The sequence below is a fragment of the Tachysurus vachellii genome, chromosome 20 (genome assembly GCF_030014155.1).
Source record: "Tachysurus vachellii isolate PV-2020 chromosome 20, HZAU_Pvac_v1, whole genome shotgun sequence".
NCBI classification, from domain to species: domain Eukaryota; kingdom Metazoa; phylum Chordata; class Actinopteri; order Siluriformes; family Bagridae; genus Tachysurus; species Tachysurus vachellii.
This window is the reverse complement of record NC_083479.1, coordinates 14,086,065-14,103,926: the sequence shown is the minus strand read 5'-3', so window position 1 is coordinate 14,103,926 and position 17,862 is coordinate 14,086,065. Positions and strand designations below refer to the sequence as shown.

Genomic DNA, 17,862 nt, shown 5'->3' with positions numbered 1-17,862 from the left:
TGCTTTTTAGTGATCACTCAAATTAGACTTCAGTAGTCAGTAGTCACATCATGTCATGTCGGCATGTGAATACTGTGTATAACTTCTGTATACATACAATGCACATATTACATATTGTATCTTTTATACTCCTTGTGCCTTACATACATCTGCACTATTTTATTTATGTGTATCTATATATACACCTTACTGTACATTCTGCCTAATATTTCATATTCATATATATTTAGTTCACTTGTTTATTCAGCTTGCACATTTTTTTAATGCCATAAACTTATAACCTTCTACTTCTTGTTCCTTTACAACAGTGTCTACACACCTTTTTCAATGCCATAGCCTTAGAACCATTTAATTGTACTTTTCAACAATGTCCACACATCTCTGCACTGCTACAGACTTTATATTTATTCACTGTACATATGTTTACGTATATACTACATATATATTTATCTATATATATTACATGCTGTACATATGTTTGCATATACGTATACCTATATATTACATCTAAAGTTTGCCATGTTATACTTGCCATTTTATCTTACTTTGTTCTCAAGAAACATGTTTAAACCCCTTCGTTCCAGTGAAATGAAAGTGTAATGCTATAGAAAACAAAAACCTCTTATACAAATGAAAGTTATGTAAAGGCATAAATGTGGTGGACACATACTTTTGGTGAAACTGTCATTTACTTCAATCAACTAAATGACTGAGTAATTTATCAGGGTGGTAAGTTAATTAAACTGAAGAGCACGTGAAGGTAGCATGGATTTCTTTACACTCGTTTTCTGATATTAAAATGAAACTTTAAAAAAAATTAATGTCTCTCTAAGATAGAAAGATAAAATAATTATTATTCGAAAAATAAATAGCATTTTTTAAGCATGCAGTTATCTCACAGTTATGTTGTAATTACAAAATTCTTGCAGATAATTTGGTCACACTGCTTAAACTTTTTTTTTGGCAAAAAACCTTTGAAGCGCAATTATTTAAGATTATTATTATTATCATTTTAATGTTATTTAATTGATTCAAATAACCAGGTGCTTTACTACGTTAAGGAGTTCCCTTGTACTTCCCACTAAATAACCCGTCATCTCCAGATGCATTTTGGGTAATGTAGTTCTCTTATCGTTTCTATTCAATAATGTTGTGTTATAGTGAAGTAAAATTTTCACTACATCTCCCAGAAGGACTTTAAAGCGGCTGCCCTTTCAAAACAAGTTACTATAAAAGCATATTTTTGTTTGCTGGGGTAGAAACACCAAGTTTTTCACACCATACCACCGTTTTCAGGTACGTAAACAAAGATAAATAAAAATATAAAATATTAAAGATGTTAAGAAATAACTAATGACGCTTGTTATGTTAAGTTTGTGAGGTTAAAGGCCGGTTTGTAGCATAGCAACCAGGAACTCGGTTAGCATTGAAGCTAAAGCTATTTACTATATAATATTTATATGTTATATAAATAAGGTAACAATTTATTACAAATTTTTTTTCATGAACATAACTTTTTTGTTCATGTAATGGTATGTTAACCTTAATTATATCTCCGGGATTTTACTTTCTTAATATCACTTGATTTTTACATTTTATTATGTCACACTTATGTAAATCTTTCAACTGCTTATTCATTCTGAATGAAAAACAAATTTATCCAATATCAAGTAAACAGTGTTGACAAATACCTGACGCTCTCTACATGTTTGTGAATTTAATTCATTTGTTTAGATATTTAATACATTCAGATGATTAGTGATATATATATATATATATATATATATATATATATACATATATATATATATATATATATATATATATATATATATGTATATATATATATATATATATATATGTGATATATATATGTGATATATATATATATATATATGTGATATATATATATATATATGTGATATATATATATATATATATATATATATATATATATATATATATATATATATATATATATATAACGTTACAGTAATTGAAGATATACTGTATATTATTTTTGATTCACAGTATACATTACAAAAAGGGTACATTTAACATATAATTTCTGACTTTACAGACTTTAATTTCTGGTCGGTTTCTTATTTCTGAAAGTGGCAGTGTTTTCAAAGGACTAAACAACTGTGTCGAAATATTCAAAAGATCTTAAATCAATTAAAATGTCTTCGTCTAGTTATGTTAAACCTTCCTTTGATTGCTGTCCTCCTTATAAGCATTTATTGTCTGTGCTTTACATAATAAATTTGTTTTGTAGTTTATTTGCTTTGTACAATGTACACACATTATTCATTTCACTAGGTTATGTAGTTTGATTAATGTGTTCAATCATTGCTTGTAACGAGCTGGAATCGAATGAGCTGGTACTTGGAGCTGGAATGTGTTTGTGGTTTTGTAAGCTAAGGTCATTCTCTGGGGCGGATGTTAAAAGTCCCCTTCTTCTTTTCCTCTTTTACACGTGCTCACACACAGAGACAAAGTCGACCTCTCCTCCCTGAGTCATTACCTTCCGATGGCGTAAAAGGAATCTAATTGTGAGGAGTCTGATTCTCAGTAACAACACATTGTCCAGCTGGCTTTAGTTACTTTCAGTTAAATTATTTCTATAAGGTTTTATTCTGCTTCTGAAGAAACACTGGATGGCTTTTATTTAAAATGCACATCAAAGATGTGTTCAGATTTCTGCAGGATCCTCAGGTGGGAAGAGTTAAGCATGCAGCCAAAAGTTAAATGTGGTTATATTTTGTTTTGTTTTTTCTGTCCAGGCAATGAATTTCAAGTGAAGCCTGTGAGTCAGGGAGTCATGGAGGATGACGGGAAACCTCTGCTCGGTTCGATCCAAGCAGATTACTACTCAGACCAGATAGACTTTCTGGACTCCAGACAAAGAAGGTATGAGTTTTATTTATTTAGGTATAAACTATAGTAAAACATCACAGAATGTTCAGACTTAAAACATGTGCACTCTGTTTGAACATAAAAGTATATAGTGTTTATGTACTTAGTGGCCAATTTGCTAAATACACCAAAATTATAGCTGTCTTCAGTTACATTTATTGCTTTAACACGTACCTTTTCCTCAGTGTGATGTTACAGTGTCTAATTGCTGCCATTTTGCTGTCGAAATAGGGGACTGACTGCATCAATGTTACTGTGTCGGTGCTTCAAGAAGAGAATTTATTTTCATGTATCCTGATAAACTAATAAAATGCCCTTATACACTTCACTACATACATTACATTTACATTTACGACATTTGTTAGACGCCCTTATCCATAGCCACATACAAAAGTGGTTTAAAACAGTTTAAGTCTTTCAGGAAGTGGCAGGTTCTTAGATGTCATTTGAAGAACGTCAGTGATTCAGCTGTTTGGACATCTAGGAGAAGTCCATTTTATCACCTCATTGCCAGAGCAGAGAAGAGCTGTACAAACATTTTTAAAGAAGCAGCAGTGCAGCAGATGTTTTGTGTCATGTTGCTGCATAGATTTTTTGGATTATACATAATAGAACTCATTAGCGAATACCATTGTACCTTTCCTATAATGGAAAGCATTTTTATTCTTCTCCTTCTGATGAATCACCCTGGTATCCTGTACCCACCTGGATGTACAGAGCTGATAGTCTTCACTGCACATAAATGCTTTGAGGCACTCAAAGCAAGAATATCAGGTGAACATAATTTTGGTACGTTTTCTCCCTATGTTTAAGAGGATTCAGTACCTCAGGGGGAAGTACATTAGTATCAAGTACTGTTTATTATATTCAAAGTAAAGTGAGTCATTTTAGCCATGTTTTAGCTCTAGTTGTGTTCATGTTGTCCAGCAAAGTCCCATTTATGCCGACTGCAACAGAACAAACGCATGACTGATCACAAGATTTGTGCAGTTTTATGGTTAAAGGCCTGCTGTGAAAGTGCTTGGATTTGAACTCATAAGCAACTTCTCACTAGCTTAACTGCTGTCTCTAACAGCAATCTAGTGAGTGTATCTAATGTCTATGCCTGTAGTCTTAAGTATCTATGAGGTTGAGTCAAACACTGCCTTTTCTTGTAATCTTCAGTTTTATGTTCCAGCGCAAATAATAATTCAACTCTAATTTATGTTGCGTTTTTTTTTTTTTTGTCTCACCCTCATCGTATCTTTCAGGCAGCCACATCAAATACAGCTTCATGTAGCTTCAACTGCTTGCACAAGCTGATATTTCAACTCCTTAATTGCTTGTAACATGCCTGCACAAGCTGCCATTTCTGATGAATTTCCAAACAGAGCGCAGATGTTAATTCGCCGTATTAACACACAGAAATGCAAGCAGATTTCCGCCTATTCAAACTTGCAGCAGCATCACAAATAAGTCATCTTATCTGTTATATTAAGCACGGTTAAACGGTTGCCCAGCAAGTGATTTTTCTGGGAAGTGTTTTGAAGCCTTTGAATCTGTGTTCACATATATGTGATGAAATGTTCTGGATGTGTGTTGATATTGTGACTGTGAATGCCTGAAATATTTTCCTTCGCTAAAAGCAGCTGGTTGCATTTAGTGAACATTGTTCCTTCCAAGATTTTTATTTATTTATCTATTTTTAACCTGATTGGATGATTTTCATGAGAAAACTTTCTAAAGAAATTAGAGCTTGGATTGGGTTGAATTTTGGTTTGTGTAATTTTAGTAAACAATACTAAGGTTATAACTGTTCTAGTTAGTCACATACTGTAGGTATGAGTCAAATTTTGTTTGACGACTTCGAACATGGTCGTGTTTACTATAGAATGTCAATAAGATATCTTAATCTAGGATTTCAGTTTAAATCTAAGCATAAAGGGGTAAACTAGGGGTAAAGGTGCACTTTCAAAGTTTTAAATCACATTCGAAGCGTTGACAGTGTGAATTCAGCTAATTGCTAATTAGTGCTCTTGTCTCTGTCTCGAAGGCCTTTCCATGTGGAACCCAGGAACATCGTGGAGGATTCAGCTCAGGAGCGAGTGTCTTCCGAGGCTTCAGTATTGAACAGCAGAGTTCATTACTATGGTCGCCTGACTGCTTCATCAGACAGGCTGCTGGTGATCTATGCACCTTCTGTCCTCTGTATAAAACTAAATACAGAACAAATTGCTGTACTTTATCTAAATCTGCATGTATTTAAAGTGGCAGTGTAGACAGCACTGCTCCGTTACAGTTCTTCACAGGTTTTTCTCAAGTTGTTCTTGATACTTTCATGGGTTTATACCCATTCCTTCCACCTCCTAATAACATGGGTGCTTTATATAGTTGAAGTCCAGAGATCATCCTTTCTTCTTTTCTTAGTCAGCAGTTGCTGTTTAACGGTGTTGTAATGTAACGGAGTACAAACACTTCGTTACTGTACTTAAGTAGAAATTTCACGTATCTGTACTTTACTTCCCAATTTAAATTTGTCAACTTTCACTTTTAACACCACTACTGTACATTTACTAGATAAAATGTATACTTTTACTCCGTTATATTTCCACTAAGCATCTTTGTTATTCGTTACTACAAAATAAAATCAGAATAAATGTGTGCGACTGCAATAAGGGAGGTTTGGCGAATCACTGCTCCTAGAAATGTTGTCAAAGGAGGCGGAAGCACAACTGAAACCGCCATGGAAGCACCTACTGGAGGACCTCCCGTTATCGTAGACGACCACCCCTACGATAGTGGTGAACAGGGTGAAGAAGATAACGTTATACACCCCTGGCCGTATTTGCAAGAAATACGTTTCTGTACGTTGGAATGAAAGATTCTTCCTCCCGGATGAAGTGCCTCTTATGCCTACTGAAAATCACTGAAATTTTACTTTTTACCTTTACTTCAAATACTTAAGTACATTAAATATCAGAAAATTACTTTTGATACTTAAGTACAGTATATATACTTTAAGGTACTTTAAGACTTTTACTTGAGTAATATTCTAAAAGGTAACTTTCACTTCTACCAAAGTCTTTTTCTAGTACGATACTTGTACTTTTACTCAAGTATTGCTTTCTAGTACTTTATACAACACTGCTGTTTAGTACCGGAGTGCCTAATATTTCATATCGACTTTGTTTAATATTGTTTTGACGTTTTTATGTTGCGAGTGTCATTCAGAGTTATCTAGGCCACGTGGTACTGAATTATATTATATTATCTCTGGAATGATTAAAAAGCAAATGACTTCTAAGCGTTCTGATTGTACCACATGTTTGTCACAAGGTAATGATTTGGTTTATTACTTCTGACCTCTGAAGGCTCCCCCTGACCATGTGATCCCTCCACCTGAAGAGCTCTATATTTACAGCCCTCTTGGGACAGCGTTTAAAGTACAAGGAGGAGAAGGCTCTTCCAAAAACCCCAGTATTATTACCATGTATGTATTGTTGTTATGAAGTTTTCTCATTTTTACTGTAAGCTTAAAAACATGCCAAAGTATTAATCTGCTCCTTTGTGTAGCTTTGCTATCTGGAATACAATGATGGGTACGTCCATACTGAGCATGCCATGGGGAATAAAGCAGGTGTGTGCTCATTTTTAGTTTTCATACAATATCCCTGTGCATTGTGAGCCTCTAACTGGATTTCTCTTTTGGTTTGCAGTCTGGCTTTACCCTCGGAGTCATCATCCTCATCCTAATGGGCTTACTCACACTCTATTGTTGTTACAGAGTCCTGAAGTCAACTAAATCAATACGTAAGCAAGCCACTCAGTACTTATCGCTCATCATTGTAATGTTTTGTTTTTTTTTTGCTCAGTTTTTTTAAAAACACTAATGAGTAATGGGACTTACTCATACGGGATTAAATCCAGGCCTGATTTATATTTTTTACATTGTAAAGCACAATGATGCATTTTAAGAAATTTGCCCTAGAAATATAGTCTTTTATTTATTTTATTATTGTTACTTTGTTTATGGGCAGGCATACTACACTTGTTAAAAATCTTTCAAATAGGATTTTTAGAGCAAACAGGAGCATTACTCAGGTCTCAGCAATATAAATGAAGCAGTGAAGAACTCCTTTAGAAGGTCAGCATTATTACTGGCACCTCCCTACTCTACCACTGCTGAGCTGTTTACTGCTGTTGGCACATGACTGCAGAAATGTAGGAATGAATGATTCTGTACTTCCTTGTCTGACACATTTACCATCATGCTTTATGTTCCACGTTTGCTCTTTTGTGTCCTATATGTTGATTCAGCATTTTAGATAAAGAAGGCCATAGGTTATGGTCTCTTCCTCCGGACAAATAAACCCTCAATTCTAGAGAGAACTGCTATACGAAGCTTGTGTTTTCTTCTCTTTTTATCACAGCTTATATCGATACTTCAGACTGGGAGTTTCCTGATGTGTGTAAATATTACTTTGGAAGTTTGGGACAGTGGTTGAGTCTGTTGTTTTCCATGGTATCGCTGGTCGGGGCGATGGTGGTCTACTGGGTGCTTATGTCCAACTTCCTATTTAACACGGGCAAATTCATTTACAGTAAGCAGTTATGTCATGCCACTTCCATGAATTCAGAGATTGATCGTGATGAGACAATGGTTTAATGTGTTATGAGGTAAAAGCGCTTTTCCTTTTTATCACCAGACTATGTTCATGATGTCAACATGTCTGATTCAGAGTTTGGCACAAATGGAACGGAGAGAGGTTAGTATCGGTGAAATATTTCATCTTAGAAGCTAATGATTCCTAATGTATATTGTTCTATACACTTGCTGAACCACTTCAAAAGGAACTCATGTATCCCTGACATTTATGCGATTATCCAATCAGCCAAGCATGAGGCAAAAACATCCAGTTAGCAATGGTTCTGTGGGAGGAAATGATTTTTTGTTGATGGAGATCTGAGGGGAATGACAGGAAGTGTACAATAGGCAATTGTTCCAGGACAAGTGAGCAGAAAACATCTCAGAATGCACAACAGACGGATGGGCTACAACAGGATGGGCTACAACAGCAAAAATCCAAGTCAGTTTCTGTTTTTGTCAGCTGAGAGCAGGGAGCTGAGACTACAGTTTCAGCTTCCTGGTCACAGACTGGACAGTTCAAGACTGGATAAACATAGGTCTCAGTTTTCAGCTGTCAGGTTTCTAACAACCTGTGTTCACTATAGCACTTCAGTCACTGAAATCACTTTTTCCCTCTAATAGTGATCTCTGACGTGAACATTAAAGAAATCTCTTTACCTCATTAGATTATTTCATGAATGAGCAGGAGTACAGGTGTTCCAGACATCGTCAGTGAGAGTATATTTCGCCTTTTTTTGCCTGTCTGTTAGATGCAACAGGTCTGTCAGTTGTGGGTTGGCTCAGTGCACTTGTCTCCTCTGGCAGTTATCAATACAAAAGCTGAGAAGCAGAACAGAAACTCTAGTCTCTGTGCCACACAATGGACCTGATCAGGCAATTAGTGTTATTGTATCCTATTCAAATTAGTTGCTCCTTTGTTTCTGCATATCCAATAAAATAATCATTATAATAAACCAAACTTTGACTTGTTGCTATGTGTTGTGTTGTGCCCTAACCTCCTATGTTTGGATGGTGTGGTTTTCAAAAGAATATGGTGGCAGGGCGCTGTATTTGTATTTGAATGTTGCATTTGAATTTTAAACCATTCAGCTTCAACTAGCTGTCACCAAAAACACTGACTCTAAAATACCAACATACTACATGCTCCTTTAAATGCAGTTCATTAACAATTTCCTAAAAAGCAAATTTTTTTGTGTGCTTTATATATTTAATCAATCCACAGCGTGTCAGTCAGTATACTCAGTGAACTAATGCTTAATGAGTTTATGCTCTGTGTGTACAGTGGCAGTAATCTAATCCCATTATCTCTCCCAGTGGTTTGTCCATACCCAGATGTGGATCCACACTGGAACAGCACCAATACTCAGCATTATATCATTGATAACAGTACAGATACAGTGTTGTTTGACCACTGGTGGAATAAAACCAAAACGATCCCTTTCTACCTTATCGTGCTTCTGCTGCCGCTGCTCAACTTCCGCTCGGCCTCCTTTTTTGCCAGGTTCACGTTTCTGGGTAAGACGATCCATTTGTTTATTTTGCTCTAATGCTGGAACTGTAGTGGTGGGCTTGTTTGAATATTTAGATTAGATATGATAATGAAGGTCAACTGCTATTTCACTGATCTTGTGATTTGAATATCTGACACAGATGTTTCTATATTCAGCCCAATTGATTTGCATGTTCCTGTATGGGAGTTATTGATTTTACTGTATTTTCCATGTCATGTTTGTTTGGCTTTCTGTATGGGGAACAACATGATGACTGTTATGTAAATAGGATTTGTTTAATTTCACACAGGCACATTTTCAGTGATCTACCTGATCATCTTGGTCACTGTTAAAGCTTTTCAGCTTGGATTTCACCTGGAGTTTCACTGGTTCGATTCCACCGATTTATTTGTCCCAGGTAAACACCGGTGACGGGTGGACTTGAATTAACAAGGGACACTGCATTGATGAATTAAATGCCAAAGTAAAATAAAGTATTCATTAGGCTACCTACAGAGGTTGAACAGCAAAATTGCTGTGTAACAGTGAAGCCATGTTTTCTTTTTTTTTTTTTTTTTTTTTTTGCTTGTTTCCCCCCCCTTCCTTCATGAAGAGAATGGTGTTGTGCAGCATTTGGAATTTACACCCAGAATAATTTATCTCTGATCTAACCAATGAGATAAAACCAGGGCATAAGGGACTACAAGAAGTAACTCGCTTATTGCAGGCATAAAAAAGAAAAAAATTCTCTCTTTACCTGACCGTAAATGATTCCACCAAGACAACACATCAGCAACATGGTACCTTGCTTACCTATTGACAATCACTAGCTTTTCAGATAAAGTAAAAGGCCTCAGGCCCTCTGTGTTCATCGCAGCTTAGTGCATAGCTTATGTCCTAAACAAAGACAGCAAAGCTGCATAAATGTAGAACCAACTTGTTTTATTGTTCATCCATAATCTGCTTGTGTGGGTTTGTGTAGAGTTTAGACTCCTCTTTCCTCAACTCACTGGTGTTCTTACTCTGGCTTTCTTCATCCACAACTGCATCATCACCCTCATGAAGAACAACAAGCATCAGGAGAACAACGTGAGTACAGCTCTTCTCTCAGTTTCACATCCGTTGTCACAACCATTTTGGGATCCAGCCAACCAGAAGACCACGTTATATCATTTTACTCTTTGCTGAATACAGAAATAGAGCTCAGATCTTAGGGAACAGAGATTTTATAGTTTTGCACGTGACCGAGCTTTGAGTCTCTGTTGTAAATGCAGATCAGAAAGTGCCCATTGTGGCCTCGTCAGTAGAGAGCAGGAAGACGGCAGCAGAAGTCATGTTATTTGGAACAAAGTATAGCTTGTTTCACATCTTTATTTAACCGAGTGTTCTACACTTCTCTTATCACATGCTGGTTAAATGAATCATCTTTTTTGCTAGGGCTCCAGTACTAGATAAAATGCTAAAATAAGGTCAAATTAAATAAAATAATGTACAAAAAAAAGTAAAAAAAAAAATAATAATAATAATAAGATCTTGTCTACAAAAGACATTGGTACACCTAGCTGTTTATTATATTCTTTATTGCTTTCTCCTATACATCTTGATCACGCCCTAAACTTATATTATACATTTTATATAGCTTTGTATGGTAATGGTATACATCAGGGATGTCCAATCTGATCCACAGAGGGCAGTTGTGGGGGCAGGTTTTCATATCAAACAAACAGAAGCCATGCCTGATTCCAAACTGTTTAATCGGTTGATCTTGTCTTTCAATAGACTTAGATGTGGCTTGTGCTTAGTTGGAATCAAATCTAAACCCTTAGCTTTATATTTACTCATTCATGTGATCTCGGTGACTTTGAGCATTTCAGATGACCTCCTATGGTTTTCACATACAACATTGGTGTACTTAGTTTAGTGTATTGGTGAGGTGAATGGCTGGACTGATTCGAGCCAACCTGAAGTCTATGGTAACTAATAAAACACTCTTTACATCTCAGAATGCTCATCCCATCAAATCTTGAGGTGGATGGGCTACAACAGGAGATGACTTTAATGCTACAGTGCCATTGTGCTGCTGCTACAAGGATTGGCTATTTGTATAATTTCCTGAAAGAGCAGGTGTACACATGTTCCTATTAAAGCAGTGTTTTTTGTGTAGTTGAAGACCGTGTATAAAAATGGCTTTTGTAGAACATCCTTGTTTTTGTATCTGCTTACTTATCAAAGAAAACTGCATACTTCCTATCATTGTTCACATAATCCAGCTTTGCGAATGTTGCACTCCTCGATGCCAATAACACACACAGCAGGTTTGATCCCAGGTGTTTTAAAGTGAATCCAATATTTGTACGTGTCATTTTTCTTTTTTGTAAGATCCTTTTAAAAATTCTTACCAGTCATATAACTGCTGGCTCCCCTTTATACAACTAAAGACATCACTAAACATTAGCTGTTGAATTTTTTTTTATTATTATTATTCATTAAATGTTTTATTTAGAATGAGCTTTTTTGTGTTTGCAGGTTCGGGATTTGTCCTTGGCTTACCTTTTAGTAGGTCTAACATACCTCTATGTGGGAGTTCTGATCTTTGCTTCTTTCCCTTCTCCACCACTGTATAAAGACTGCATTGAACCAGTAAGCCTAATTTGCTTAACACCTATGTCCATTATAACAGATATATGTTTATTTCTGGTTTGTTTGTTATTTCACCATGGATTCTCATGCTGACATTTGACTCCTGTTTTTCTGCAGAACTTCCTGGATAATTTTCCCAGCAGTGATATTATGGTGTTTGTGGCTCGAGCCTTTCTGCTGTTCCAAATGACCACAGTCTTCCCGTTGCTGGGTTACCTGATCCGAGTGCAGCTGATGAACCACTTCTTTGGTGATCAGTACCCCAGGTAAACTCAAGTCAAGTCAAGAAGCTTTTATTGTCATTTCGACCATATATAGCTGTTGCAGTACACAGTGAAACTGTCTCGTAATGTAGGTTTACAAAAAAAAAAAGGTTTCTAGTGAGATTCTTTTGTCACCCCAAACTGCGCTTCTGTCAGGCTGTTAACAAACTAGGTGTTAGAAAGAAACATGAGAATGCTTAAGGCATATAACGAGGCATATAACGAGGCATATAACGAGGCATATACCCCAAGGCATATAAAAAGGTATTTTCTTTCAGTTTGAGGTAACATAGGTTGCACTGGCTTAAATGAGGTAAACATACTTATATTTAGTGTTTGTTTGGTGTGCAGTGCCAAAAAAGGTCCCAACAACATTTATATGCTCTGTGTATATATATATATGTGTGTGTGTGTGTGTGTGTGTGTGTGTGTATATGTATGTATATATATATATATATATATATATATATATACACACACAATATTTTTATAACATTTATTAAAGCTTGACAAAGTTGCAAGCATGCATTTGATCATTTGATGTGGGTCTCTGGCAATCTGAATGAGATTTATATCTGATTGCATGATTTTTATAATCAATTAAACAGAATAATAATAGCCGTGTAATCGTGATGGCCATGATTTCTTTCTATAAGCAAACGTTTATAAGGACGATGAGAATAAACCGGTGGGATCAAATTAATATTCTGAGGCACAATTGTCCTCAAAAAAGTTCAGCGTGTAATAGTCGTTTAACTTGCACACAAAATACAAATAGATTTACAAAATAGAGTAAAAACTTTCGAACACTGACATTAAATCCACACCAGTGAATAATGTAGAGTGTCCTTGTTCATGAATGATGAGCAAATTGTGCAATTCTATGCAACTTGGCTGCAGTTACAGTAAATATCGTAATGAATTTCACTGATTGTTTACATCATCACAGGACACACAAACAGAAAAAGGGCCATGTCTGCTTAGACAATGTGAGCAATATACTGTAAACAGCCAGTTAAGTGGGACTGGTTCATAACACCAATAAACCAACAAATATCTGATAACTGACACTTTTGTTGTTCTTGGGAACATTTCGTTGTAAAGATTTTTTTGTTTTCTACAATTGTCTTAGATGAATTTCCCACATTCTGGCACCAAGAACTGGAACTTTTTTTCTGTCATTTTTCCTCCATTTAGAACAGCCATTTTCCACAGAATGCACAAATGCTCTGTTGAAACCAGACTAAACGCATTCAATTCTCAGTAAAGTGGAATATACTATAAAACTTCAGGAAATAGCCTGGAGTGCTGTACAGGAATGATAGCAATATGTTGTTGAGTGTTGGGGATTATTTTTGATAGCTGCTCCTACTGCAGCTTTGTTCTGTCAAGTAGCAACATGCATTTGGAATTAAATTGTGAATGTATTTCCTTTTTTAGTCATTGGCACCACGGTTTAGTCATCGTACCTTACATTTCAGGTCAAGCATGTTTTTAACTCAATACAGCAGTGAAGTACACAGAACTAGTGCAAACACACAACAGTGAGAGACGAGTGCAAACAATGAATTAACTACACAATACAACAAACATACAGGACAGTTAAGGTCAACTTGGCAGGACAACTGAATAGTGTTGAGGGGGAAAAAAACAAAAAAGATCTGTAAACTATTAATCTCTGTAGCAGAAATTGACTGGAAGTAGAAAAAAGAGTCATAAATGTTTATAAATGTTAGTTATCAAAATAAAAATGTCCAGTACATGTAAAGTGTCTAATGACCTAATATTTTATTATCATATCTATAATTTTTAGTTTTCTCCATGTCTTCATTCTGAATGTCATCATTGTGGCTATCGGGGTCCTAATAGCCAGGTTTTATCCCAACATTGGCTCCATTATCAGGTAAGAATAAAAAATGTATAACACAATTGTGTGAACATTTAATTAATAACAGTATTATTACAAAATAAGAGTTTATAATAATATCTGGGACCAGGGCTGAGCATGCTCTATTTGATTTGTGTCATGCTTACAACTAAAATGGTGCAACTTGTGATTAGAGTCATTATTTATGTAAGAAAAAAAAGACGTTCAATCAAAAATGTCTCACTGACTTTATAGTGTTTAATATAGTCTTCTGAGTTCAGGATATGTAAGCCACATTGGTATGAAAGATAAGTCCATGCTCTTTAGTAGCATGAACCAAGGTTAGATACAGTGATAAATGCAAAATACGTTTATTATATTATTATTGTTGTTGTTTTCTTACTACTATCACCATTTAATATTTAGGGTAAATGTTAGAACCCAAATCTGATCTAAAAATCAGTCACAGCTTTACCACAGTGTGTGAGTTAAGTTAGTGCCATTAGATTTTGTGTCATTCATGCTAAGATCTGTTATACTTTATGGCACAGCTTTACTGTAGTCATCATTGAGGCACCTCTGCATGTAAAGTAAACAGCATTTAAATGAATAGCAATGACCTCTAGCTCCCTCTAGCTTTACTCATCAGTCAGGAAAAGTAAAAAAAAAAAAAGTACCCCACTAGAGCAAGATGTTTCAGATTTACTTTCCAAATAAAAATCCTTATCTTAAAAAAAAAAACACCAACGATTATTTTTTCTGCAAATCTACCAGCATAACAGAACAAAAAAATAATAATGTGAACTGGCTGTGTATATTTTCTAACTTATCCGTGTGTGTGTGTGAGATGTGTGTGAGATGTGTGTCTGTCTGTGTGTGTGTGTGATTGTGTGAGAGATATGTGTGTGTGTGTGAATAATGTGAACTGGCTGTGTATATTTTCTAACTTATCTTTGTGTGTGTGTGTGTGTGTGTGTGTGTAGGTACTCAGGGGCAATATGTGGTTTGGCTCTGGTGTTCGTCTTCCCCTCAGCTGTCCATCTGAAGGCTCTGAGACGTAGTGGTGAATTGCGCTGGCCCTCTGCTTGCTTCCACGTCTTCCTCATCGTGCTCGGAATGGCCAACCTCCTGGCCCAATTCTTCATGTAATACCATCATCACGTTGTTCTCCAGCACAGATTCTCACGGTTGTAGTTCTGGTTTTGGCACTAGGTGGTGGTATTGGACTTCCTGTATTGCATTATCAAGGAATAAAGTCATGGCACTTGCAGGATTTCAGCAAAAGAAATCAGCCTGCTGACAGAAAAAGAAAATCACCATTGTAGTGATTTTAGTATGTTACCAACATTCAACCAAAATCAACCTTTGGCACGTTTGTGTTAGCATCCGTGCTATAATAATATCTTTTTAATTCTATTTTTAATTGAAATTAAGTTCAAAATAAAGCTGCCAAGAAACATTGGTTGTTCATGGTTCCGCCGCGGTGGATTAGCCCACAGACAGGAGCACTGTGTGATTATAATAGATATGAATTTGTATGCACCTGTTTAACAGGCAGGTGACTATAATCACTGGTGGACTATTAACACTTGAGGAGTGACACACTTGTTTTTTCAACTGTACTGTTCCATGTTATTTGACGATTTTTTTTCTTTAAAGCAGATTTGTACTGTATTTTCAAACTGTGACCAGCCCAATGTTCAGGTCACATGCTGCCGGTTTTATTTTTGTACTTGTTTTTTTGTACACTCGGTTTCTCTAAACAATTTATTGAATGATTTGTAATTTACACATTACAATTACCTTCATAAAAATGAGCAAAAAAAAAATAATTATCATTACATGCACAAACTCTACTAAAAAATTCTACTATTTTTGCAAATAATAAATTGTGTAAAAACAAAGATCAGCAGTTTATGAAACACTCAAACCAGCACCAACAACCATGTCACAGAGATCACACTTTTCCCTCATGTTGATGTTTACTGTGAACATTACCTGAAGCGCTTGCACAATGTAATCCTGAATATGCACAATGTTTTGCATTATTATTTATTATTATTATTTTTGCAGGATGTCAAATCAGCCAATCGTGTCTCAGCAATGCGATGTAAAAACTCATGTGCGTATAGATAAAGATGGTTTGATCCCACAGAAGAGTTATTGTAGCAAATTGTTGAAAAACATTCATGCTGACTGTGATAGGAAGCTGTCAGAACACACAATGCATTACATTTTGTTGTGTATGAGGCTGCGTGCTGATGCTGTCCCATCCCTCGTCCTCTTCTGAAAGCTTCTACAATGGACATGTGAGCATCAGAACTGGATCATGGAGCAGTGGAAGAACATGGCCTGGTCTGAGGAATCTTTTTTTTTTTATATATATATATATATATATATCATGTGGACGGTGTGCGCGTTTGGGACACTTATCTCGGGAAAAGATGGAATCGGGATGCAGTAAGGAAAGATGGCAAGCCGGTGGAGGCAGTGTGATGCTCAGGAATATGTTCTGCTAGGAAAACTTGGGTCCTGGCATTTATGTTAATGTTACTTCGACTCTTCCCACCTAAACAACCTTAACATTGTAGCAGACTAAGTATGTAGAAGAACATTGTTTGCTACCTGGTTTAAGGAGCATGAAAAAAATTTCAAGGTGTTGATGAAACCTCTACATTCCCCAGATATCAATCTACTTGAGCATCTGTGGGATGTGCTGAACAAACAAATCCAAACTTGCCCACAACTTACAGGACTTAAAGGATCTGCTGCTACCATCTTGGATCCAGATTCTTCAGAGGTCTTATGGGAGCTACATAATATTAGGCAGGTGGTTAAAATGTTATGGATGATCTGTGTGTGTATTGTACAACTAATAATTTCCCCCCAAACAACCTTTAACTATGACCTACTGAATATATAAGGAGTTATGCCTACCATTAAGCATAGTGAAGGTAATAACAAAAGGTTTTAGATGTCTCCACTCCCTGTCAGCTTTGGGGCTGTTGTGAAGATTGATAACATCAACAGTTCTACTGAATACCAATATGTTTCCTCTATTAGGAGATCTTCTACTTCCAAATGTATTTACATTTACGGCATCTAATCAACACGAGTCTCTGACATTATTATTTGACGTTAGACAGGAATAAACTCTCTGCTGTTGTTCTTTACACAGCATAGGTCACAAAATCTTAATTGTTAGGTTGCTGTGCATTTAAAACCATTAACCATTGTTTTGTGGTACTTCTTTTTGTTTCTAATGTAATCACACACACACAAAACAAACAAAAAAAAAAACAGGTTATCGTATCAGGTTTTTGTATGTACTGTATACAATGAGCTTGAAAAACTGTATTCATTTTCAAGCTCATTTTCAAGAAGGTTGCTAATATTTCTGGAGATATGTATTAACCTATCAAGCTTTATTACCATGAATTATGTATAGCACAGTGGAATTAATCAATGGAAATGTATTGATGAATACTGATATAAAGGGATATAAATGAGCTGATCTTTCTGTGATGTTCTGTGATCTCAGTCGTCTCTGGATTTTTCATGTTCTTCTCTGATTACTTTGATTTGTCAAAATTCCTCAGTGTTTTAAAAGGTCAAGCTGGAGATGTATGACGATACTTTAATTTGCATATCAATGGAACTTTCAAAGCTTGGAAAGTTGTGTAGAACATTTTGTTTGGCAAGCCATATATCTCATTGCTCTCATGCGCATTTTTAATAAAGTGTCAAACTTTTAGATCATGTTTTAGTCTTCTTTAACTTGCCCACTGTATAATATTCGATGGATAATTACTCATTAGTGAGGAATTAAAAAGAACAATCTGTCGATAGAAAGGCTAGACGATACAACAAAAAATATACTGTATATCATGATTCAAGATATATTAATCATGATATATGGGTTTGAGAAGGAACTTCCAGCAAAACAGTTAAAAAAAAGTTTAACAATGCTGAAAAGAATTTTTTTATTATTTATAATTGTATTAATTTTTTATTTAATTTTAAAGGCTCATTACAAAATGTACTTAAAATCTGTATTTT

At 35.6% G+C, this 17,862-nt stretch overlaps 1 protein-coding gene across 1 annotated transcript; it reads left to right on the top strand.

The window, feature by feature from the left end:
* The first annotated feature begins 1,193 nt into the window (after positions 1–1,193).
* Positions 1,194–17,557, top strand: slc38a9 (solute carrier family 38 member 9). The gene is made up of 15 exons (XM_060895781.1): positions 1,194–1,296; positions 2,784–2,910; positions 4,949–5,078; positions 6,267–6,385; positions 6,469–6,532; positions 6,612–6,705; positions 7,326–7,496; positions 7,602–7,661; positions 8,858–9,058; positions 9,344–9,451; positions 10,016–10,122; positions 11,560–11,673; positions 11,791–11,939; positions 13,750–13,839; positions 14,787–17,557. Exons 2-15 carry the CDS (start codon positions 2,822–2,824, stop codon positions 14,950–14,952), a joined length of 1,662 nt encoding a protein of 553 aa, XP_060751764.1. The 5' UTR covers positions 1,194–1,296; positions 2,784–2,821; the 3' UTR covers positions 14,953–17,557.
* Positions 17,558–17,862: the final 305 nt, after the last annotated feature.

Coding starts and splice junctions, on each gene's coding strand:
- slc38a9 (XM_060895781.1), top strand. CDS start 2,822: ATGGAGGATGACGGGAAACCTCTGCTCGGTTCGATCCAAGCAGATTAC. Junction 11,940..13,749: donor TTTGGTGATCAGTACCCCAG/GTAAACTCAAGT, acceptor TATAATTTTTAG/TTTTCTCCATGTCTTCATTC. Junction 13,840..14,786: donor AACATTGGCTCCATTATCAG/GTAAGAATAAAA, acceptor GTGTGTGTGTAG/GTACTCAGGGGCAATATGTG.